We start from the raw sequence: 23,525 nt of genomic DNA, 5'->3' as shown, positions 1-23,525 counted from the left end.
TTAGACGAGACAAGTATAATGCTGACGAGTCGAAGACGAGTCGCATTATACTTGTTCGAGTCTAAATATCGGACCCTATTGCTACGATGAAAACACAATAGCGTTTATATAGCTATTCTGACATTAAATTCTGTGTTAGAATCATGTTTTTGTCAGCGACAAGTACCAGAATGGTCCATGTCGTTGATTGCAGACGACGGTTCCCTTTCCGCATGAAGCCACGGAAATAACCGAACATTGAAAAACCCACGGACATGTATTACGGAGAAAACTCGAGATAACCGGATGCTTAGCATTACGTCAATATGTTAGGAATCATATGACGTCATGACGTATCATGCTTGCCTACGTAGATTGTATGTTCGAAAGTCTGACTTCTGTTGGGAATTCGCGTGGTGAAGACAGCGGTAAATCTGTAGATGATAAGAGAACAAGGATTGTCTCAGAAGAAACGACGAAATGTTTCAGACCGGTAACTTCATTTCAACATTGCACTATACAATGGACGTTCTATGTGACAGGAGAGTTTGCTGATTTTGTGTTAAACATTGGAGAGATCGTCTGCTAGAATCCGAGATAGGTCGCTTCAGATTGCAGCTTCTGGAAATTTGCAAGGTTTGTTGCCTGTTAAAGAACTGGATTTTACACGTAATGTATGTCATGTACAGTAAGCAACAACAAAAACACACACAAAGCAAATGGCATCGTCTGTCGACTAGTCACAGAGTGACAGAAACAAACCTGGCGAGGTATGCGTGTACTTTATACACGTGGAAGAAACCGGAACCATGCGTCTTTGTTATTGCCGATATCGTTTGGATATCGGCAAAAATGGCCAACTTTCGTAGCGTTATGCTTTGATGATCGGAAAAGGGATGTGTGAGACCATCCAATCACAGCCCCCGAATTCCCCCACGTGTCCATCAGAATAGCTATATATATATATATGTGTGTGTGTATGTCACAGTGTGTGTGTGTGTGTGTGTGTGTGTGTGTGTGTGTGTGTGTGTGTGTGTGTGTGTGTGTGTGTGTGTCAAAGACAAATTCTTACTCATTTGAGCTAGCCTTGCATTTTAGAACCTATAGCTTTAATACGATCAGATACCTTATAAAATGTGGACTGGTTTTCAGTGAATAGTCACATACTTTTGTTAAAAAGTAACCACCAAGTCAGAAATGTTAATTTGAAAATAATATGTTATAAATATTTTTTCCAAGCTTAATAAGTGTTCAGAGGCGATATTGAAACAGATTTGTTCTCAAGATACAGCATAATCTGTTGGCTATTCATCCACGCTGTGGTACATGGGGTTTTCTTTAGAATCTCTTCAACAGCTGGCGGATAATACCCCTTCAACTTTGAGACGAGGATCTACATGGAACCTTTTGCTTCATATTTGAATAACACAAGCTTTTATATAGACTGAGTCGCGTGAATAGGCTCGATCTGTATCTTTACAAATTTATTGTTGCCCTCTTTGTGACCGAGTCCTTGAAAACATGGTGTAAAACCGCCCGTCGTGTGTTTGACAAGTGTCCAGGCAATGTGAAAATGAGTTTAACTTTGTTCCACCACAGTGAAAAGTTCGTTGTAACTTTGTTCGCTCTCTGTTACTGATGTCCGGCATTGTGGAAGTGTCTTTAACTTTGTTCGGCCACTGTGACATTTGTGTGTGGGTGTAACGTTGTTCACTCTCTGTTATTGATGTCCGGCTATTGCGAAGCGAGTTTTACGTTGTGTTCTAACTGTCATTGTAGTGCGGCCATTCACTGTGGAAGTTTGTTTACCTCTGTTACAGATGTCCGGCCATTGTAAGAAGGCTCAACGTCAAACAAGGTTATCACCTGTGTGTGAAAGAGACCTCCAACCGTGACTGCTCCCAGTTCCTTTTCTCCGTACGCCCCTCCCCCGGGCTGTGCGGGTCCCTCCGACCCTCCCGCCCTCCAGTGAGAGGGTTACGACACTCAGCTCTGTTATCACCGTTGGATGGCCGGACCACTTCGGCCCTCGATGGTCAGAGCGGACATTGGATCGCCGAGGATATAATGTAAGGAGAAATAGACGAGTAGACATAGAGAAGTAGACATCCAATGCACATTTTTATCAAGAAACACCTCGGGGTACATATAAATAACGTACAAGCTAAATAAAACACTGTTAACACTGTTTCTGAGGCCTTATAATTATATTTTATTCCGTCAGCCGATATATTATTATATGGTCAATAGTAGATGGGGCCGGCTACTTTGCGTTTCGCGTATTCCACAAATCATATGTCCTGTTTTGGCGTACGATTTCATTGGGTATTAATCTCTCAATTAACACCTCGCGCCCCCTAATTGGCGTAGAGGCGCGTCCCCCGGGTGGTGGATGGGGAGCCTTCTCTACTAACTTTTGAGAGAAGGTCTCATCACTCTCGATGCCGTGAACCTAATTAGGATCTTTTTCTTGTCTCTTCTCTATTTCTGCCTTCCCCCATAAAATTCTCCACCCTTTTTCCCCCAAAATATGGTGAATTCCGAGTTTGTCATGTGTTACCAGGGGATGAGTGGCTGACACCTTAATGCTCAGGGCGTATCTTGTGTAGTTTTGATGGCTTCAAGTAGAAAAGAAGTAAGTGTTTTGGCTAGGTTACACACTGGTCGCACTTACATAACACATGTTCACCTGCTTAAAAGAGAAGAGGCACCATGGTGCCCCGCCTGTGATAATAGTTTTACTGTGATACATTTCCTGACTTTGTTCTTTTAAATTGGTTTAATTTAAATTTGTGTAATGTTAAACTTGTGGGTTCCTGATTTGGCCTATATGGTCCGCTGGACCCAAAAAGCAACAGGTATCAATCAATCTCAATTAACAGCATCTACTTTAAAAAGCTCAGAAACTCTGAATGCTGCTTTTAATTACCACCTTCGTCATCTATCCCATCTCCAAAAGGTGAAGAAAGCCAAGGGAACTGAAGGAAACCAAGACGGGCCACGTCCAGACAAGAACAGGTCAAGTCAGTGAAGTTAAACCCCCCAACAGAGCTCGGGCCGTTGCCTTGCTTGTAATAATAACAACCTTTGTGTGGCTTTGGGGGTTTATTGAGCAAGACTGACTTCTTCATTTCCTGTTGGATTTCCTCTGGCCGTGTTGTACTAAGTGATTCGACCGGCTCCTCCTGGTTAGTACAGTCTTGTCAGTAAGTCGGGATCTGCACCAATGAAGGTCTTGTCACGTTTGACTTGCGTGTGTGAAATACTTGTGTGTGGCCATAACTAAACCTTTGTATCATTGCGTATAGCATTTCTTGCACCACAATGCAACTTCATTTCGTACAAACACAAAAACGCGTCTCAAGTTCCTGCTGGCAGGGGGAAAGAAATTAATTCGCAGTGAAGCGTGTTAAGTCCTACTCTATATGAAGCGGGGTAATGAGTGACTCGGAACAGTTATTTGCTCAGTGGACAGAGTCAAACATCGCACGGCAATCTGGTATAGAATGGCGGCGGCCGCGTGACGACAGGTGAAAAAACACCGTGCTCACACGACGGAGACGTTTTATTGATTGCTGGCGAGCCGCGTTCAATCAACCTCCCGCCCCTTCTTCCTCCCCACCCCCTTTCCTCCCTCCGTGGTGGTGTAGGTGAACGCGCTGTGGTGTGGTGTGCTGCAGGCCATACAACCTGTCCTGCCTGCCTCCCTGTCTGTCCCCCGTCAGTAGCGCCAGGTATGCGACAGGGTTAGGTCACAGCGGTGTCGCCGTTTGTTGCTGAGCGTACCGTCGCCCGTCTCTATAGTCATCATCGCCTGTCGCTCCGTCTCTGTCACACCATGTTCGATCCCATTTGGCTTGGTGTTGTGTTGTGTTGACTGTATTCTGCACGGTTCGCACAGTCATCGCTCTGGAACTTAAATATTCTTTGTCATCAGAAAGGCTGGGAAAACTGTGGAGAATACGCTTTACCTGTTCAACCAGGTTTCTAGTCAGTGCCTCTGCTGTAATATATTCCACTGTGAAATATTCTGCTGTGGAATATTCATGTGTTGCTCAGCAGTGTTATTCGAGGGAGACGGAATGAATTGTTTTGCCGCACTGAGCCGGTGATTGGATCGACATTTTATTTCAATGTATGATCAAAACTACAGAGCTGCTTTTCGTCCAGGCGGCGTTAGTGAAAACTGGTAATCTGTGACAAACAGAACCGCGTTGAACGCGAAGTGTGTGGCTGCGTTCAATAGTGTGATATTGTCAACGTTATTGACTGTAAGCTGTGCTGCTCTACTACTACTTGAGACTTCATTGTTGAGGTGTGTGTCATTAGATTATAAATAAATATCTTCGCCACGGATCGATGTCACTTCTCATTGTATTAGCCACGGTGGATTGTATTTCTTTACCTTATCCTTCACGCTGTGACAAAACCACTGCGTGGATCGTTTACGGGCGTATATTGTAACAGTTCTTCAGCTCAAATGTTACTAGGCCTATATAATTTCCTTCTTCATTTCGACAGGAACTAAATTCAAGACGCCAGCCATTGCATTTTTATTGACGTCAGGTTTTCTGCCTCTCAGGGACAAAGCGTGTTACGGGTGTCGTTAATCAGTCGTTCTATTTAAGTGCAGACAGGTAAATAAGGAAATGCCCCCTGCCGACACCTCTCTCCGGGTACCCGGAAAATCGTTAAGACTGTGACGTCACTCTGCCATAAAAGTCAAAGCGAAATGCACGCTCGGGGACAGCAGTGGAACAGCCACTGGGTGATATATAGTCTATATATATCTCGGTGGTTATACAGCACGTATCGCCTGTCGTAAAAGTCACGCATCGCTCCAGTGGCTTTTCTACTTGTTACTGTTTATATGCCTTGGCTGACTCACAGGCCTCAATTCACTACACCCTGTTTATCGACCTTTTTCTACTAGCGCTATACACAGTCATATACCGCCTACCCGCATCGACACCTTTGTAAGACGGATCCCTATTTGTATTCAAGTCAGAAAAGCACACACAAGAAAGTAAGGTTAAAAAAACACGTTTAAAAAAACCCTCACCGTGTGACGTATTCTTAATGGCAAGACTGATCCGCTTTGTGTCCAATTATCATAATATAAAAACCTAAGTTAAAAACAACGTGTGGTGTTTTCTGTTCAAGGATAGGCCAAAGGACAGTGACAATATGCAGTTAGTTGCAGTCAAGTCAAGGGAAGCGCCGACACTCCGTCCCACCCATCTTCAATAGAGCGTGTCGTCGTCGTACCAAACCACCCGTGACTGTGTCGCACCACACCTGGGAGTGATGGAGTGTGAGGCGGGTAGACAGCAGTAGGAGGCGGTCAGCGTTCGGGTGGACAAGCACAACGTTGACCTTTGGCTCACCATGGCGATTGTGACCAGTTTCCTGTGCTGGAACAACACACGGACTGGCAGCGCTGTGTGTGCTTACTATTCGCTGGTAAGTTGTTGTTGTTGGTGGTGTTGTTGTTGTTGTTGTTATTTTTGTTTTCAAGGTTCTGATATAGTCTGTTTTTTTTTATATATGTTCCATGACTAGTTCGTGTTTGCTGGATTTAACGAGTAGATATATATATATATACACAAAATGCCAAATCGTTAAACAACAGACTTAAAGACTAAACTGGACGGTAACAACAGTATTATAAATGCTTTCGTCTGATTTTTTTTACATGTATGATTTCAAACCTGTATTGTAAGACCTTTAGGCCATGAGACAACCTATGTTTTACGCCTTTATTTCCCAAGACTTTCTCTTCATAACGTCTGTAACTTTATCTTAGCTTTAGGGCTCTTTCCTTTAAAACGAATATGTTTTTCTCTTATATATTTTGGAGGTCATAAAACAGAGGTTTCGCCGTTGTGTTCTTTAGATTTGCATTTCGTCAGTCATATAATATGCCAGAAAGTCACTAAAAGTTTAACTGGCAATATTATTTGGCATATTATTTTTTCCGTTACAATCGTGCGACTTGTTCTAATACTGATTGTCGGTTAGATTGTCGTTGTGTGTGTGTGTGACTGTGTGTGTGTGTGTGTGTGTGTGTGTGTGTGTGTGTGTGTGTGTGTGTGTGTGTGTGTGTGTGTGTTCTCAAACAAGAAGTGAATTCAACTGTATGAGATTCAGAGTTGTCGATAAAACCTTTGTTTGTTGCTGTATGTACCACTGACACTCCAGATTAAAGCGCATACATGGACCCATTTGAATGTTACATGTATCCCTAAACAATTCCAAACATATTGATATTCTCCGTCACCTATTCCAATCTTCTTCTCTCGCGAGCTTCAAACTTCGATTAAAATGTTGTTCCTGAGTAAATTGTAAACGTATTTGTTCCCTCCTGTCACCCCTTTCCCTTCACAATTAATCGATTCCTCCTATTCTCCATGAAACGTTGAACTTCGATTAAATTGTTGTCCCCAAGGATAATAAATATATTAGTATCCATATATGCAAACTTAGACATATAAAGAACATGATTTGTGTAATGCAATGTCCCTGAATATATTCCTTACGTATTTATATACCCTCTTGTTGGCGGCCTATGCCCCGGACGGGGTCAAAGGCATACATGATGATGAATGATTTATATACCCCTCCCCCTGGAACTCCCTCCCCCAGGAGGCATGTTATCACTATCTTTTTTTTCAAGGAGCTTACAAATAAAACAAAACAGTATTTTGCTTGCTTTCCATGATTTTTGCGAACTTTTACATTAAAGTACATATTTTTTCCTCAGCATCAAAACTTCAATCACAGATTTATAAGAACGTCCATTTTGGAGATACATGGTTGTGGCTCTGATGCATCGAAATGATGATGAATGATTTATATACCCCTCCCCCTGGAACTCCCTCACCCGTCCAATTCATCAACTATACTGGCCGTCTCTATTTGCTGTTACCCCCCCCCCCCCCCCCGCATCCCCCGCCCCCTCCTCACCTGCCCATGTCAGGTTTTCTTCTTCTTCTGCCTGGAACTTTAAACTCTGATTGAATCGTTGTCCCAAAATATATTCCAAATGTACTTATACCCACTTTTTACCTCTCTCCCCCCCCCCCCCTTCATTTCATCTACTCCTCATCTTCTCTATTTGCTTCCCCCTCCCTCATCCACCCACCCCATCCCTTTACTCAACCTGTAACATGAGGATCCACGTGAGTTTCCTGATCAAACCATTGTCTTTGCCTCGTGAAGGTTTGAGGCATGTCACCAATGTGCCATCGGCGTGTAAGCTGGGCTTTGATTGGATAAGACCCTGATCCGCATACAAAGTGAAACTAAGTAAACAACTATTGATTGGTCAGACTGCCTACCACTCGTGGCATCGACCAATGGAACGTGCCAGGAATGTTGTCCAGTTTGACAATTCAGTATTCAAAACAAAACTAATGCATACAAAAGATTCTAGAGACCGCGATGATTGGCTGTCGATGTTTTGGCAATAGTGTTGTTTTTACATTTAGTCAAGTTTTGACTAAATGTTTTAACGTAGAGGGGGGGATCGAGACGAGGGTGTGGTGTATGTGTGTGTGTGTGTGTGCGTGTGTGTGTGTAGAGCGATTGAGAGTAAACTACTGGACCGATCTTTATGAAATTTGACATGAGAGTTCCTGGGTATGACATCCCCGGACGTTTTTTTCATTTTTTCGATAAATGTCTTTGATGACGTCACATCCGGCTTTTTGTAAAAGTTGAGGCGGCACTGTCACACCCTCATTTTTCAATCAAATTGATTGAAATTTTGGCCAAGCAATCTTCGACGAAGCCCGGACTTCGGTATTGCATTTCAGCTTGGTGGCTTAAAAACTAATTAATGACTTCGGTCATTAAAAATCTGAAAATTGTAATTAAAATTATTTTTTTATAAAACGATCCAAATTTACGTTCATCTTATTCTTCATCATTTTCTGATTCCAAAAACATATAAATATGTTATATTCGGATTAAAAACAAGGTCTGAAAATTAAAAATATAAAAATTATGATCAAAATCAAATTTCCGAAATCGATTTAAAAACACTTTCATCTTATTCCTTGTCGGTTCCTGATTCCAAAAACATATAGATATGATATGTTTGGATTAAAAACACGCTCAGAAAGTTAAAACGAAGAGAGTTACAGAAAAGCATGCTATCCTTCTCAGCGCAACTACTACCCCGCTCTTCTTGTCAATTTCACTGCCTTTGTCACGAGCGGTGGACTGACGATGCTACGAGTATACGGTCTTGCTGAAAAATTGCATTGCGTTCAGTTTCATTCTGTGAGTTCGACAGCTTGACTAAATGTTGTATTTTTGCCTTACGCGACTTGTTTGTTGTTGTTGAGCGGATTCTTTGCCTGCTCTTCTTCTCGCCTCGACGTCTCTTTGTTCTTTGTTTTCAGTTTTCTACTTGTGCATGCATGACTTAATCCACAGATGTAAAGTACGCTCCAAATTACAATCATTGGCTGTTCTCACCAAGAACAAGAAAACATGTCAGAGAAGTTCCGTTTCCCAAATGCCGCAACATTTTTAAATAGCAATATAACGTGTGGCTGTATCTAATTATTGACGCCAACGGAAATAAATAAATTTCAGTACAATACACAGAGTTTTGTTTTTAATCGCGTTGCCCAATGTAACTTCCATAGAATAGTTCTTTATTGTGTGTGTAATTTAATGCTGGGGGAGAGGGGTGTCTGATTTCACAGTTTTGCTGCGACTTGAAGTTTTTGAAGGTGTAGGAAACCGCTCACAGCAAAGCCTTCAAGACAAAATGTCCATTAGATAGTATCAATTGTTCGGTTGACAGGTTATTTTTGTGTCTAGTCAGATAAAGGTTCCGGTAGGTTGCTTGCTGAGAAAAGCTTTATCGGGGATAGACGGATGGTGGGTGGGGGGTGGCGCCAGGTTCTATTACACCCTCTGGTCTGAACAATTTTGATTATTGCTATACAGTTATTGAAAGTATTTTTCTTTCTTTGACAAATAAAATGATGATTGGACGTTTCTTTTTTCAGGTGATATCGGTGGTGTGTGTTTCATTCTACGTGTTCCGTTACCTCGCCCTGGGGGAGATTGAGTCTGCTGTTGGTAAGTTGGGATCCATCTGTGTTTCTGTGAAAGATTGTTGTTGTTGTGGTGGTGATCAGACATAATCAGCGAAATTAAAGGAAAAAATAAATACCTTAAAGCGTTGATTCTGCCATTTTACTGCTTCAGGAGAAGGGCAGACACTAGTGTTGAAAAGGTAAAAATAATCGAGAAATTGCAGGGAAAACCTCTTTCAGCTCAATGCAATGGATGCATTGTTGGTATTGTTGATTTGTTGTTGTTTTTGTTTTGATCTTTCTTGCAATTGATGTGAAGGCTGCACATTGTGCTTTTCTGTTTGTCTCTCTCTCTCGCTCTTTGCCTCCTCTCACTCTCTCTCCCTCTTTCCCTCCTCTCTCTCTCTCCCGCTCTTTCCCTCCTCTCACTCTCTCTCCCTCTTTCCCTCCCCTCCTCTCTCTCTCTCTCGCTTTTTCCCTCCACTCACTCTCTCCCTCTGTGTGTGTGTGTGTGTAGGGGGTGGAAGTGGAATGGCTTGGTTTACAAACGGGCGCATGTATCAGGAAGACGAGAGCCTTTGAACCCACCCTCGTGAGGTGGCATAAATAAGTAATAACTTCGTGTGAAGCGGACATACTGCGGGTGTCATGACCGAACTGTACGCAAAGTCCTGGAATAAAAACGTAGAAGGTGATTTATACCGGCGTCGAATATCTATCTGAAAGTCTAGACAATGAAAGGCAGGCAGTTTTCGAGCCATTGGCCCTGCTGTCCCCAGTGTAATGTGACCATCAGGGTCACGCACTGTGACCCTTGCCCTTATCATCTACAGAGATCTTTTTGAGCGTGGCCAAAATGGGAAACGTAAACTGGCTGTCATCTCGAGCTCTCCATTCTTGTCAAACCAAAGTGGCAGATCAGACACAATAACAGACGTTTTGGGTAACTTCCTAATGCTCTCCGTGTTATTATAAGAGGGAGTCCTCTCTTTATTTGTCTCAAAATAGCCACACATTCCAACATTGTAACAGGTACTTCTATTGACACGGGAAACTTAATTTTCTTTTGGACCTCCGACACTTCTTTGCAAAATGCTCTATTTTAATAGGCGTGTTCAATCAACAACAAAAAACCTAGCTACTTGGAACGAACATTTTCTGTTTGTGATATCAAACAAAAGAACGCCTTTACAGGTTCATCTCCTGCATTGGCCGATTATTTCTAAAAACAAAAACAAGCAACAACAACAAAAATATCAACAACAGCAACAACCAAACAACAAAAATGTGTCCGCAGCAAATACCAGTATTTTCCGAATTCCAAAACATTCACTATACTAAAGAGAAATAACCCTCTTCGTCGTTGGTATTTGCTAAGCGGTTTACTCATTGTTGTACGGACTCCCCACCCACCCCCCCCCCACCCCCTCCTCCCTCCCCTTTTTATTTGTATTATTTTGTGTTATTGCTTAGAAAACTATGCAGCCCTTTCTTCTGCCTCTGCGAAAGAAAGAACGAAAAGAAACAACTCTTTCTTTTTTCCCCCTCTAAAACCCCCGCTGCACTTGAGGGGCATTTCTAAAGGCTAATCCTTCAGGTGTGCTTGGTCCCCACGTTCCGGAGCGGTGAGTGAGAACAGTCGCGTCGTGACCTGTGTCCACTACGAGGGTCAGTCTTCAGACAGGAATGCGACGGACACAATGGAGCCCACTGGACACTGATTCATTCTCTCTCTCTCTCTCTCTCTCTCTCTCTCTCTCTCTCTCTCTCTCTCTCTCTCTCCTTCCCTTCCCATCCCCCCTCTCTCTCTCTCTCTCTCTCTCTCTCTCTCTCTCTCTGGACGCTATACGAATCAAATCAAATGGTGTTTGCGGAGAATACTGTTCACTAGTATGGGAACAGTGGGGTATGGTTTGGCAGGTATTTATTTGCTGAATAGCAGAGAGGACAGTGGAGAGGCATAAATCTTTGCCAGCACTCAGGGGATGTCACGGTGCGTCCTTGCGTCCTTAGCAGGCGAATCTGAATCAAGTGCCTTTCAGTCGAAGCAGCTAGCTGCGATTTATTGTGCTCCCAAGCTTTCCAACAACGTGTCACCATACCTGAACTCTTCTTCTTCTCGATCGCTCAGACAGGGACTCCAGAACTTCTGATGAAGTTTGCAGTACAGCGAAGACTCCGCGGGGTGCCGAAGATCTTCTACTGAACTGGTATGTCCGCAGGCATACCTGAACTAAACACCAGGCCCTCTGATTTGTTTTTGTACAAATCCTCCCAGTCATCTCCTCCTTAAAATTCGATATGCCCTTATTTCCCCCTGTCCCTTCGAGCCTCCAACAGTGCTTGGACACGTCTTACCCACTAGCAGTTTTCTTTTCAAGGTTCATTGTTTACAGGGGATAGTTAAGAAATGTTATTGATCTTTGAAGTCACTATACGAGTGCGTGTTAAGCGAAGGATTGTCTGGTACAATGTGCTCTTGTAAGTCTGTGTATCCAAAATAAAAAAAATAATAAACATAATTATGTTTGATACGCCTCTCCTTTGGCCATCTTAGTGTCCAACATTCGTTGTAGGACAGCACACAAACATATTTCCATGCTATGTACATCGGCCTGTGCTGCACAGATGTGTGATTGCCCATTCTACCGAAAGGCAATAACAGTTTTAATTCATTCATTTTGAATTTCTGCAGATTATTAAGTGTAGAATTCTGTTTTTTGAAAATCAATATTTTAAGTTCTGCTGATTGTAGAGTGTGGAATTCGGTATTGTGAAAATCGATATTTGAAGCATTTTACTTCGAGAGCTAGATTGTTACGTGATGCCTTAGCAGTATATCTTTAAACCGAAAACTGCAATACGTGCATAAGACATGAGATAGTTTGGAAGTTAAAGGGAAAACTAAGAGAAAACGTTGTAACAGTGTTTGTTTGGAAATGAAAAAGTCGTAAGTTGTTTGCGCCTAAAGTATAGATGATGCTATGGTATCCCCCCCCCCGCCCCCCGCGCTCCCTACACACACACAAACAAACACACACAAACACACATACACACAAACATATATATATACACACACACACACACACACACACACACACACACACAAAACCAGTGTCTTACACCCGAGCCAGCTATAGTTTATTCTTTAGCAAGGCAAGCTACACCTTGACAGTACTAGTTCAGCGAGGGGACAGTGCTCTTGGGTCACCGTGGGAATTTTTAGCGTTAAAAAGGAGAGGGGGAGGATGCTGTGTGTTTATGAAATTTGTCACTGTCAGCGGTGATGCTTGATGTATTGAGACTGGTGCTGGGAGGGGACGGGGAGGGGACGGAGAGGGAGTTAAGGTGATTATAGTCCGTATTGTCAGGTGAGGAATATGAGTTATGGGCGAACTATGAGTTATGGGTTTGGAGATTGAGAATATCGGTGTCGTGAAGTAGCACGGACGTCACTGTGAAACCCGTCTGGTCAGAGCGTGAATCACAGTGTGTAAACCGTTGATTCGTCGTTGGCGTTGTTTGAATTCTACACAAAAGGTATGCGTCAGCAGATCTGAATAAGAAATTTCAGTTTCAGCAACAACAAAACCAATTACAACAACAAAATAGTGTTTGGTGGCAAATCAAAAGGTGGCGTTGTTTCATACAACATAGAGAAAAAAAAGAATAAAGCTATTTTTCCTTTCTTGGTTTAAACAGTGTTTATTCAACAATTCATAGGTAATTGAACATAATACATGTTAAGGATCAACAACAAGCTCAAGCTTATGGTGGTGACCGGCCTTTCTTATGGTCGGACACTGTTGCTTTGAACTTGCTTCCTACGCAGGAATATTTCCTGAGCAATCATCACATGACAGGGAGTACAATGACAGTAAATCGTTAGTGTTCTTTGTTGTGGAATAATACGTGATCATTGGTATTATATGCTATTGTGTTGGCATCACGGCTGGACCTTGTACATGTACTGCCTTGAAGCGGTATTGTCGGGAAAGAGTTCACAGCAAACTAAACTTGAATGACGAGTTCGACTTTGAAAGGAACACACGTTTGGGGATTTTTTTTTGTATTGTCAGTTTAGCATTTCATAAAGTTACCAAACTTTTTCCTTTGGAAGTTTTGCAGAATATTTGTTTCGGATTTCCAGATTTGAAGTGATTGGAAATGTTATGTTTGTAAAATGTCCATTTAAAAATTTGTTCATTGTTCATAGTTGAAACAGACAAGTCTGTAAACATGGATTCTGTTCTTTGGACCACATACAAATTAAAAAGCGAAACATTAAAAAGCAAAAATAAAAATAAAATGTTTTAAAAAGTGAACATTGAGCTATCATATCAGTGGATTGGCTGAACGAAGTACTTCTATAGTCGTGTAGTATCCCTTTAACGCACCTTGTTTGTTCCTAACCTTGTTACCTTGTGACCTGACCGGAAGACAGGAGCCCTAACTACTCATACCTGTGGGACCTAATGATCTCGTTTGGCGAGTGTTAGGCCCCCACACCCCTCACCTCTACTCCTACTCCATCCACACCCCACCCTTAAGTCCGCGTTACGGTAACCCAATCATGTTTATATGTTTGCTGTCAACTTTGAGCTTTGGGCGAAGTGAGTTGATTCAAAGTAAAAGGCACCACACACAGAAAAAGAACACATTTTACGACGTGCCCACCCTGTTTTTGGCAGGGCATGTGACAATACAAATACAGAGCTCGTTTGATAGTTTGTTTGTTTGTTTCTGTCTCTTGCGAATGCCTAGTGGTAAGCTGAATGTTAAGATTGCCAGGAGTCACCGAATCGGTGGAAATGTATCTGTTTTAGCAAGTACAAAGTATTGCCTGACTGACTGAGTAACTTACTAACTTATTTACTTATTTACTTACTTACTACCCGTTATGCCAGTTGGCATGTAGGGCAGCAACAAGTGACCTCCACTCCTGTCTGTTCTGGGCGAGTGAGTGACTAACTGGCTGAGTGCTTGAATGACTGACTGACTGACTGACTGACTGTCCTATTGGCCGGCTGTTTGCATCGCGGTATAAAAGAGTTGCGGGTCCAGCGTGTTGGTGTAGTGGTAGTTACAAAACTAAACGGCTAAATGTCTCATTCTGTGTCAAAATGAAAGTCCGACTCCTTAGTAAAGTCTCGGCAACGAAGCGCTAAAACCTGTGGTCTGTGTGACCTGGCATTGACATAGATGAGACAAAAACTGAGGCAAGGCTTACGTGAGTAAACACAGAACAAACAGAAAGCAAAGGTCGAGGTTTTGGACGGTTGTCGAGGATTTGTTTGTTGGCCATGACATTGAGGCAAGTGGTTGAAAAATGTTTGCAACGAGACTTCGATGGTTACAAAGTGACCACTGATTTTAAATCGCATACTTCTTTTCCTAAAAAAAAAGGTGGGATTTCTCTAGCCTTGTAAGTATTGGGGAGTGTAAGTATGAGAAACAGTTCAGCATTCTGGATTTGAGACAGTTCTGCAACACAATGACCGAAACACTGTAGCTTTACAAAGTGACCATTGATTTAAATCGTATACTTTTCTTCCCGAAAGAAGTCGGATTTCGTTAGCTTTGGAAGTACTGGGGGGTGTGAGTATGGAAAAACAGTTCAGTACTCTGCTCTTACGGGATTGGAAGCAATTCTGCAAAAACATGGCCAAACACTTTAGCCTGCATGCTAGGGTTACAAAAACTGTACAAGGGACAGTATTTGACATGCAACGCATTTCTTAAGAATAAGAATAAGAATACTTTATTATCTCATAGAGAAATTCAGGCGTGGTACATAACAATAATACAAACAGGACATTGTTTTTACATAAGACATATAGCACTCAATAACAGGGCAGGTTATAAACACACCTCCCACATACCTCTCTGGCCATTCCTTGCATTGTGCTTACGCATTCAGTCATGAACACATCCATGTCTCACTTACACATCGCACACATGGACATTCTTATACGCTCAACTTACCCATTCACACATGGACATTCGACCACGCTCCACTTACACATTCTTATACGCTCCACTTACACATTCACACATGGGCATTCTTATATGCTCCACTTACACATTCCCACATGGACATTCGACTACGCCCACTTACACATTCCCACATGGACATCTTTAAAGCACTGCGCTTACATATTCTCGCACACCTACGCGTATAACGGACTATGGCTAAACATCATTGCAAAAACAAAAAACAAAATCATAGCATACAATATATCACAGAAAATATACGGACGTACATAAAACCAATACATACATGTACATTACTACTGATTGCACTGGCAGAAGAGGGGCTGAGTCGGGTATGTGGATGTGTTTACATGTTGCCAAGGGTGATGGATTTGGGGATGAAGCTGTTTTGCAGCCTGAGTGTCCTCGCTTTGTGCGTGCGAAGTCTACGGCCAGAGGGAAGGAGTTCATAGAGGTGGGCTAGGACATGGGACCTATCTGAAGCTATCCGCCTACTCTTTCTCACCACACGCTTTTCATACAGGGACTCCACACTTGCTTGCTGCCTGCCAATCACCTTGCTACTGACATTCACCATTCGCACTAAGACATTCCTGTTCTTCACACTCAGACCTCCATACCAGGACACAAAACCAAAAGTGATGACAGACTCGATGAAAGAGCGGTAGAAAGTTTGAAGGATAGAAGGGTTCACATTCAACTTCCTAAGTTTCTGAAGGCAGTAGATGCGTGACTGACATTTTTTGTGTATGAGGGTGGTGTTTGCATTGAAGGACAGCTTATCATCGATAACTGTGCCAAGATACTTATATTCAGTCACACGCTCAACAGTCACACCATCAATCATCAGGTCAGGGACAGGGGCAGGGTTTCTTCTAAAGTCTATCAGAAGTTCTTTGGTCTTTGTCACATTTAGGTCTAAAAAGTTGTCTTTACACCAGGCGTTGAAACGTTCTACTTCTGCAAAGTAAGTTGCGTCACTATTGGAGAGATCTTCTAGCGCTGTATCATCTGAATATTTGATAAGAAGGGTGGAGTCAGTGTATGTGTGACAGTGCTTGTTGACCTAAAGGCTAAAGTGAAAATAAGAAACATGCATGTGTCTCAAAAATGGACGCTTTTTGTATTGGATTTGCTGCATAAGCACTACTCTAAAAATAAAGTCATGTCTTGAATTTGGCGTTGTACAGCCAAAGGCCGAGACCTGGTTTCCCATGAGGGCTAATTAGCGACGGTGTAGATGAGGGAGGGAGGAAGAGGGGTGGGGGGGATCTTTGTGTACGTCACGAAGTTCAAATAGAGCGGGCCAAAACAAGGACAGCAAGCAGGCACTGAGACAAGGGGCGACGCTGTGTTAGTTTTGGGTGTTTAGATGGACAGTGGCCAGATGTAACGACCTTCTTTTGTGGTCTGTTGTTGAAAGGTTGACAGTGGACACAGCAGTCAACAGGGGCTGGGCTGTATACCAGTCTCTGTCTTGTTCCGCCTTGTAAGACTGCAACACCCTTGCGCATTTAGTTGGATAGTTCTACACAAGTGGCTATAAGCAGTTCGTGATTTTGAAGTACACGTTTTACAAAAAAAGTGACATTGATTCAGTTTACAGTTATCCTTTTACATCAATTTAGCCACGAATTGTGCTGGATTTTTAGCGGCCCATATTGAGTGCAGATTAAGGTACCTTGAAGACCGCTTTGTAAAGATTACAACGTGAACAACTCTCTCTCTCTCTCTCTCTCTTTTTCTCTCTCCCCTTCTTTCTCGCTCTCCCCTTCTTTCTCGCTCTCTCTCTCTCTTTCTATCTCTCTCTCTCTCTCTCTCTCTCTCTCTCTCTCTCTCTCTCTCTCTCTCTCTCTCTCTCTCTCTCTCTCTCTCTCTCTCTTATATTTTCGAATTTTTGATGCCAAAGTCCAATCTGTATTGTTGTATTCCTCCGAAGTATGGGGATTAACTAGATTGGATAGTATTGACAAAAGTTCACAGGTTGGCCTGTAAACGATTTTTGGGAGTTCCAACTCGTACGCCAACAAGACGGTCTATGGTGAATTGGGAAGATATCCTTTGTATATTAATGCCTATGTACGATGTTTGCGATATTGGTTCCGTTTGCTTGCAATGGATGGAAAGCGACTTCCAAAACAGGAATACAAGATGCTTTTAACTTTGGACGAGGGGGGGGGGGAGGAGATAAAACGTCGATGTTTCAAACAGGAGAATGTGTATCAGTCGACTGAATGTTGAATGAACTTCTTGGAAGATTGTTTTTCTGTTTGGTTGTTTTGGTGAATGTCTTCAGATTTGAGGTAGGACAGTTCTTTAATATTTGATTAAAAAACGCCGGATGCAAACTTTACCTTGAAATGATAGTTACTTTTACCTTTTGGTTTTATATTTGCCTTGCCAGGTTCAGCTTTAACTGGTCAACCTAAAATAAAGGCTGTTCGACTTGTGTTTTGAATCAGTTGTGCTTCCGGGCACCATATTCGTTTTCGCAAGGTAACGATCCCCTTGATTCTGTTTCCTTTTCCCCTTGAGATCGCAGATGCTTGGCAAACGTTTGTGGTTTTGTTCAAGTTTGAGGTTGTGGCTGGTTTCCGCGTTTCACTTTAAAATACTAACAGAAAGGCCAAGCACGGAACGCCTGAGCGGCATGGGAACAGAGAAGTCGCTTCCTTGGTCAAAGGTGTGTTTGCAGGCGTCCTTTCCCTGTTTTGCAACCTCAGAGCACAGGCATATATGACAATGGGTGGGTGGGTGGGTTGGGGGGGTTATTTTTCTGCTTTCCTGTACACTTGTATTGGAAGGCAGGCGGGGGGCTCACACCACCACCACCAGCCCCCCTGCCCCCCCCCTGCCCCCCGCCCCCCCTGCCCCCTGCCCCCCCTCCTGCCCCCCCCCCCCCCACCCCCACGACTTGTGTCGTGAGCGTGTGCCTCAGGACTAGAGCAACGAGCATCCTTTCTGGCACCCCAGCGCCATCCAACGTTGCACGAGCAAGCATGCTTTGCAGGTCTTGTCCAAAGAGCGAGGTACCACAATGCGATTGGCACAGTGGCGAAAACCGCTGATTTTCCTTCCCCCTGCTTCCTCGATTCGCGTTTAGAAAGCCCAACAAACTATTGGGAGCAAAACACACCTGGGGAAGGCTTGCTGCATTGGTTTCAAATATTGACGTTTGTTCTCTGCCGGGGCTGGGACTGTCCGGAAAAGACGGGCACACAGTCGTGCAGTGGTTACGTGTGTTGCAAGTCAATGGAAAGCCCTGAAGCATACTGCTATAGCTGTGTGAGAAAGGAACGAGGGACTGCAGACAAACTCAGTGGGAGGGCGTGCTGAAGTAGAGTAGTGAGTGTTGTTACCATTTAGTATGCAGTTAGTTCCTGGTCATCATTTCCTCAAAAATAAAATTGAGGAAGATAGTTGCTTCTTATTCTCTCACGTGCTAGAAAATTGGCTCCGCATAACTCTCACTAACACTTGTTGTCGTCCATTGTCAGAGCACTTCGTCTTCTTGTTTCTTACATCTCGTCATTTCCTCTACGAAATTATGGGGGGGGGGGGGGGCAGAACGGAAGCGTTTAACGTGACGTGGAGGGGGAGCCGGTTTTGACCTGCATATTCGCATTTCTTTTCATGTGTATTCGTATGTCTACCTGTCCGTGTGTCCCTCTGTCTGTGCTGTTGGTCATCTATCTCTGTCCAAAACTGTTGGCTCCCAAGCATGGCATATTTGTGTGACAATGCAAACAGGATTGTTCTACAACGCAGTCATGCACTGGTCTTACTGAAACATAAATGCTTTTGAAGATAAAGGCAAAATGTCACCAAAATAACCGTGTGGCTGCGACTGATATCAAGTTGTTAACCTTTTTGCACGTGCATGCATGCATACCAAAGGTCTTAGTGCATAGTCGACAGTGCGCAAACTGAACGTGTATCCGTGCCTGTCTCTGTGATTATGGATTTCTCTGTATGCTTAAGTCGCGCGCGTGTGCAAGTTAACCACGCCAGCTATTGATCTGAGTGTGTGTTTGCAGTGGATGTAAATTTATTCAGATGTAATTTATTTTCCCTGTTATATCCTAGCACTGACTGGCGTGGCTATTGTTATATGTTGTTGTAATGGAGGGCAGGGTTTTGTTGTTGATAGAAGTGTATTCTCTGCTGTTTTGTCCAACACTGAATAATGTATTGGTTTTACGTTGTGTGTTTCAGAATACAAGGGCATCGTGTACCCGGGCTTTGTACTGTATACAATCATGATCGGGGTATCTCTCATTATGCTACCCGGCGTATATATGGTGAGTATTTGGATACGTTTACGTGTTTCCTTCACCGTCTAAAAATATTCACATAAGTTAACCCATTCAGCCATTGTTTGTTTGTGTCACGTCAAGTCAGGACTATGCACTACGATAAATTTGTTTTCTGTTTTTTGTTCTTTTGTTCTTTCTTTCTTCTTTTTTTTCGGAAGGGGGGGGGGGGGGGGGGGCGGGGCTTTTCAAGGAATCCGCAAAAGCTGTTAGTCGTTTCTTTGTTGCAAATCAGGGTTTGACAAAAACATTTTCCCCTGTTCTTTTCTTACCTGAGGCAGACCTCTGTGAACTACGAACACTTTTAATTCCCAGAAGAGTAATGATTGAAATTCGGCTTATAGCCAAGGATAATGGTGCTTCACAAAAGGAAAACTGCATGAGTTTGCAATTGACTGATTTGTTTTCTTTACACAATGTGTTTACATAGAGATTCCAGACTTTAAAAAAAAAATCAGTACAATTTATTTTCATGGTAACAAAACGTAACTGAGGAAGAGACAACCACTTTAATCAGAGTCAAGTTGTACAGACAGAAGACATCAAAACAGAAAGAAAAGGCTCCAAGCCGGAGTTGTGGACTTTAACCCCTTTTTGCTTCAGATTGAATCTATGTTCTATGTCTCTATGCTCTGTCTCGGGAACACGTACGAGACTAGACGGTTCAGTTAGAGAGGGAAAGCAAAGTAACGCGAAACACCTCTATACGACAGTGCGTGAACCGCGACCAGGGCTATTGTGTGAACAGCTGTGCATTATTAATGGGTTGGGATTGGATTAGCACATGCACAGCCACTCGTTGAACGGTGTAATCGGGTTAAGATCGGCGTCAGTGATTTTTGACCTACTCAGCAATTAAGAGATCAGTCTAATTTGTCAAAGGACCCCCCCCCCCCCCCTTCTCTCCCTCTCTCTCTTTCTCTGTCTTTCTCATTGTCTGTCTGTCTGTCTCTCTGTCTGTCTGTCTGTCTCTCTCTCTCTCTCTCTCTCTCTCTCTCTCTCTCTCTCTCTCTCTCTCTCTCTCTCTCTCTCTCCGTCCATGAGTTTTCGTCAGAGTTTCTGAAGGGAATGTACATGCACGTGCATGTAATCATTGTATGTGTGAGTCGAGTGTGTGTGTGTGTGTGTGTGTGTGTGTGTGTGTGTGTGTGTGTGTGTGAGTGTCTGTGTGTGTACGTGCGGCGAGTGTACGTGCGTGGGTGCGTGTGGGTGCATATATATGTGCGCACGTGTGTGTGTGTGTGTGTGATCAATTTAGTTTTACAATAAAACAGATCCTCAATTACCCTTTTTCTTCCGGGTCTGATACATGTCACATACGTATCATGTTCAATTGTTCGGTTCTGATTAAGATCACACAATGATGCTGACTCGCTATGGGATTTCAGGACAAAAAATACCTGCTGTTACCCTGGGTGTACACGCTGGTGGTGACTGTACTGTACGAGACAGGGGCCATAGCTCTGCTCACCACAGTTCATCTCTCTCACGACAAGGTACACTATCATTTCTCTCTTTAACAAAGTTCGACGTTTATTTCATCGAACGGGAATCACATTTGACGTGGGAATGCAGGGGATTCATAAAAAAAGCATTATCAACAATAACAAACAATTTATTGTCCATTAAAATGAATACATTCACATAAAACATTGTTTTTTAAGCATCTAACCTGCCTGTCAACGATTTCAAAATATATATTTTAGTCAGAATTATTAAGCTATTCCGTAAGACAATAACACATAAGTACTTGTATTAACAAGCACACATATTGTCACTGCCACTAACTCAGTGAGCCACAATCTCATGTCAACATGGACTTGCAATGGTAATAAGATCGTTTGTCTTTACATCTTTCACAATCATAATATTGCGCTATAGTTAACTTCAAACAATTACATCAAAAATATTTCAGAATCAGATATTATAATTCGCACGCAAAGAACATTCGTTGCAATAACAAATTATATAATCGTTAATTTATTCATGTAATAATATACTTGACAGCAAGCCTGGTCTGTCCTTTTGTATACCTGAACATCTTTTTGTCAGTAAGTCTGTCTTATTACGTGTGTGTGTGCGTGTGTGTTTGTGTGTGTGTGTGTGTGTGTGTGTGTGTGTGTGTGTGTGTGTGTGTGTGTGTGTGTGTGTGTGTGTGTGTGTGTGTGTGTGTGTGTGTGTGTGTGTGTGTTGGCCTTTCGCAGAAGATATACTATATTCACAGCTGATAACTTTTATCATTGCAGATTTTAAAAGGCTGGGAGATATCATCACTATGTTTTTACTGTTTCCGCTTACTTGCCAATGTAAGTATACTTGTTAATGAACAATACAATAGATAGAGTGCTTTCTTTGAACACAACGATTGAAGTGTGTTGATAGGTGTGTTTGAGTGTGCGTGTGCGAGCGAGCGTGCGTGCGTTTGTGATAACGAGCGTGCGCGCGTGTGTGATAACGAGCGTGTTTGTGTGTATGTGGTTTCTTGGAGTAATAACAGGAAAAAAAGTGTGAATGTATAATACAGGTCCCTGAAAAGCGACAATATTGTTGAATTGTTAATAGAAAAGATTGATGATTCAGTCAGACGGATTGTTACTTGGTGGATTTCAGAGGCTGCTTGTTTTTGCAATCTCTCCAAGGACAAATAACATTCATTTTAAAGGTTTTCATCCTGTTTCCTGCGAATAATTACCTCGTTGGTCACTTCTGTGTAGATGGTGTTCCTGCTAGGCGATTAGCTGTCTCTGCGGGCTTGGTAGTTTGAAAAGATTGATTAGGAAGGAGCTTAACGTACTTAACCTAGCGTGTAAAGCAAGTCATGTCCGTTATAGATCCCTAGCACCTCTTGCAGGTTCCCCCCATTAGTCAGTCGGAGCTTAATATCCTCGCTGGTTTATGAGTTTGTAATTAACCCATGTGGACATTCAAATTTATCTTTGATCGAGTACCCATGTCCAAACGCTGTTACTTCCCTGAAGCACTTTCGTGCAGTAAGTTCGTGACCGCGTGGGACATTAATTAAGGTCATGTTCAACACCTCAGAACTGATCAGGTTTTTACACGAGATAAGAGCAGCCTTAAAATCAGGTTTTTACACGAGATAAGAGCAGCCTTCCATTTGAATCTATGTCAAAAATCAACCGCCTGGCTGCGTCCTGTGGACGGTGTTTTTTTTTTGTTTTTTGTTTTTTTTAAATTGGTGATGTAACACTTGTGTCCATTAAGAAGGAGAAGAACAACGAGAATTTAATCCGCCATATAGCATAAAAGCCATTGGTATAAGTCCTGGTGTGGAATCACTCATACATCCATACACTCCTTACATATACGATACAATATTAATCTGCATAACTATTTCAATAACAACTATTTCACTTGGCACAGAAAGAAATCAGGCTCTTGATTTTGGTATGTGTCCAAGTACATGGAAGCTCTTATTCCATGTACTTGGACACAAGCCTTGACAGATCTGTGGCTGTAAACTTGATCCTATACGTGAGAAGGACAGTTCTTTAATGGAGACTACTACATTTTGGTACTTGCATGAGTTAAGGTTTTACAAAATAATGTATTAATCATGAATGTCTATTTTTTCAGTGTTACTGTTTTGCCTGCGTGGTATCGCAGTACCAAGAGTTATCAGAAGGACGAGGAACATACGATTACCTCTATAAACCTGTAAGTGGTGTGTGTGTGTGTGTGTTTGTCTGTCTGTGTGTTTGTCTGTCTGTGTGTCTGACTGTGTATGTCTGTCTGTGTCTGTCTGTCTGTCTGTCTCTGTCTGTCTGTCTCTGTCTGTCTGTCTCTGTCTGTCTGTCTCTGTCTGTCTGTCTGTCTGTAAGGGTGTGTGAATCGATGAAATCGTGTTTTCTGTCTTCCTTTGTATGGAAGGCAAAGTATCGTCTGAATTTTGCAGCACGGGTAAAACAAAAAGGCTGTATAATATAATAATGGGCCTTTGTTTTAGTGCTAATATAAAAGTTCATACATATTGTTCTTAAGACTGTGAATAGCGTCGTGAAACTACTACATGTATTTTAGTACAGTACCACAAAATAACGTCCACATATTTTCCCCCACAGCGACGACGGCGACGACACATGCCACCGCTGGCCGACGGCGATGTCTACCACCCCCCTTACGGCGCTGCGCTGCCTCCCTACAGCGAGGCGGACCCTAACAA

The 23,525-nt window shown here is 42.7% G+C and overlaps 1 protein-coding gene across 2 annotated transcripts in view; it reads left to right on the top strand.

Annotated features, from left to right (window-relative positions):
• The window catches only part of LOC138969219 (uncharacterized), a 43,717-nt gene that overhangs the window by 17,428 nt on the left and 2,764 nt on the right, over positions 1 to 23,525 (top strand). The window contains exons 2-9 of one of the 2 annotated variants that reach the window (XM_070341965.1): positions 1,800 to 2,048; positions 5,143 to 5,442; positions 9,006 to 9,078; positions 19,245 to 19,330; positions 20,731 to 20,838; positions 21,589 to 21,648; positions 22,940 to 23,020; positions 23,425 to 23,525. The exon at positions 23,425 to 23,525 is cut by the window's right edge and continues 2,764 nt beyond it. In XM_070341965.1, coding sequence (XP_070198066.1) covers positions 5,368 to 5,442; positions 9,006 to 9,078; positions 19,245 to 19,330; positions 20,731 to 20,838; positions 21,589 to 21,648; positions 22,940 to 23,020; positions 23,425 to 23,525 — 584 coding nt within the window. In that variant the 5' untranslated portion in view covers positions 1,800 to 2,048; positions 5,143 to 5,367. Of the gene's footprint in view, positions 1 to 1,799; positions 2,049 to 3,633; positions 4,295 to 5,142; positions 5,443 to 9,005; positions 9,079 to 19,244; positions 19,331 to 20,730; positions 20,839 to 21,588; positions 21,649 to 22,939; positions 23,021 to 23,424 lie in introns of those variants that run through there. The other variant, XM_070341964.1, reaches the window with a different exon arrangement.

The sequence above is a fragment of the Littorina saxatilis genome, linkage group LG6, assembly GCF_037325665.1.
Source record: "Littorina saxatilis isolate snail1 linkage group LG6, US_GU_Lsax_2.0, whole genome shotgun sequence".
Lineage (NCBI taxonomy): Eukaryota > Metazoa > Mollusca > Gastropoda > Littorinimorpha > Littorinidae > Littorina > Littorina saxatilis.
Note: the sequence above shows the minus strand (reverse complement) of the source record. Positions and strands in the feature narration are given on the sequence as shown.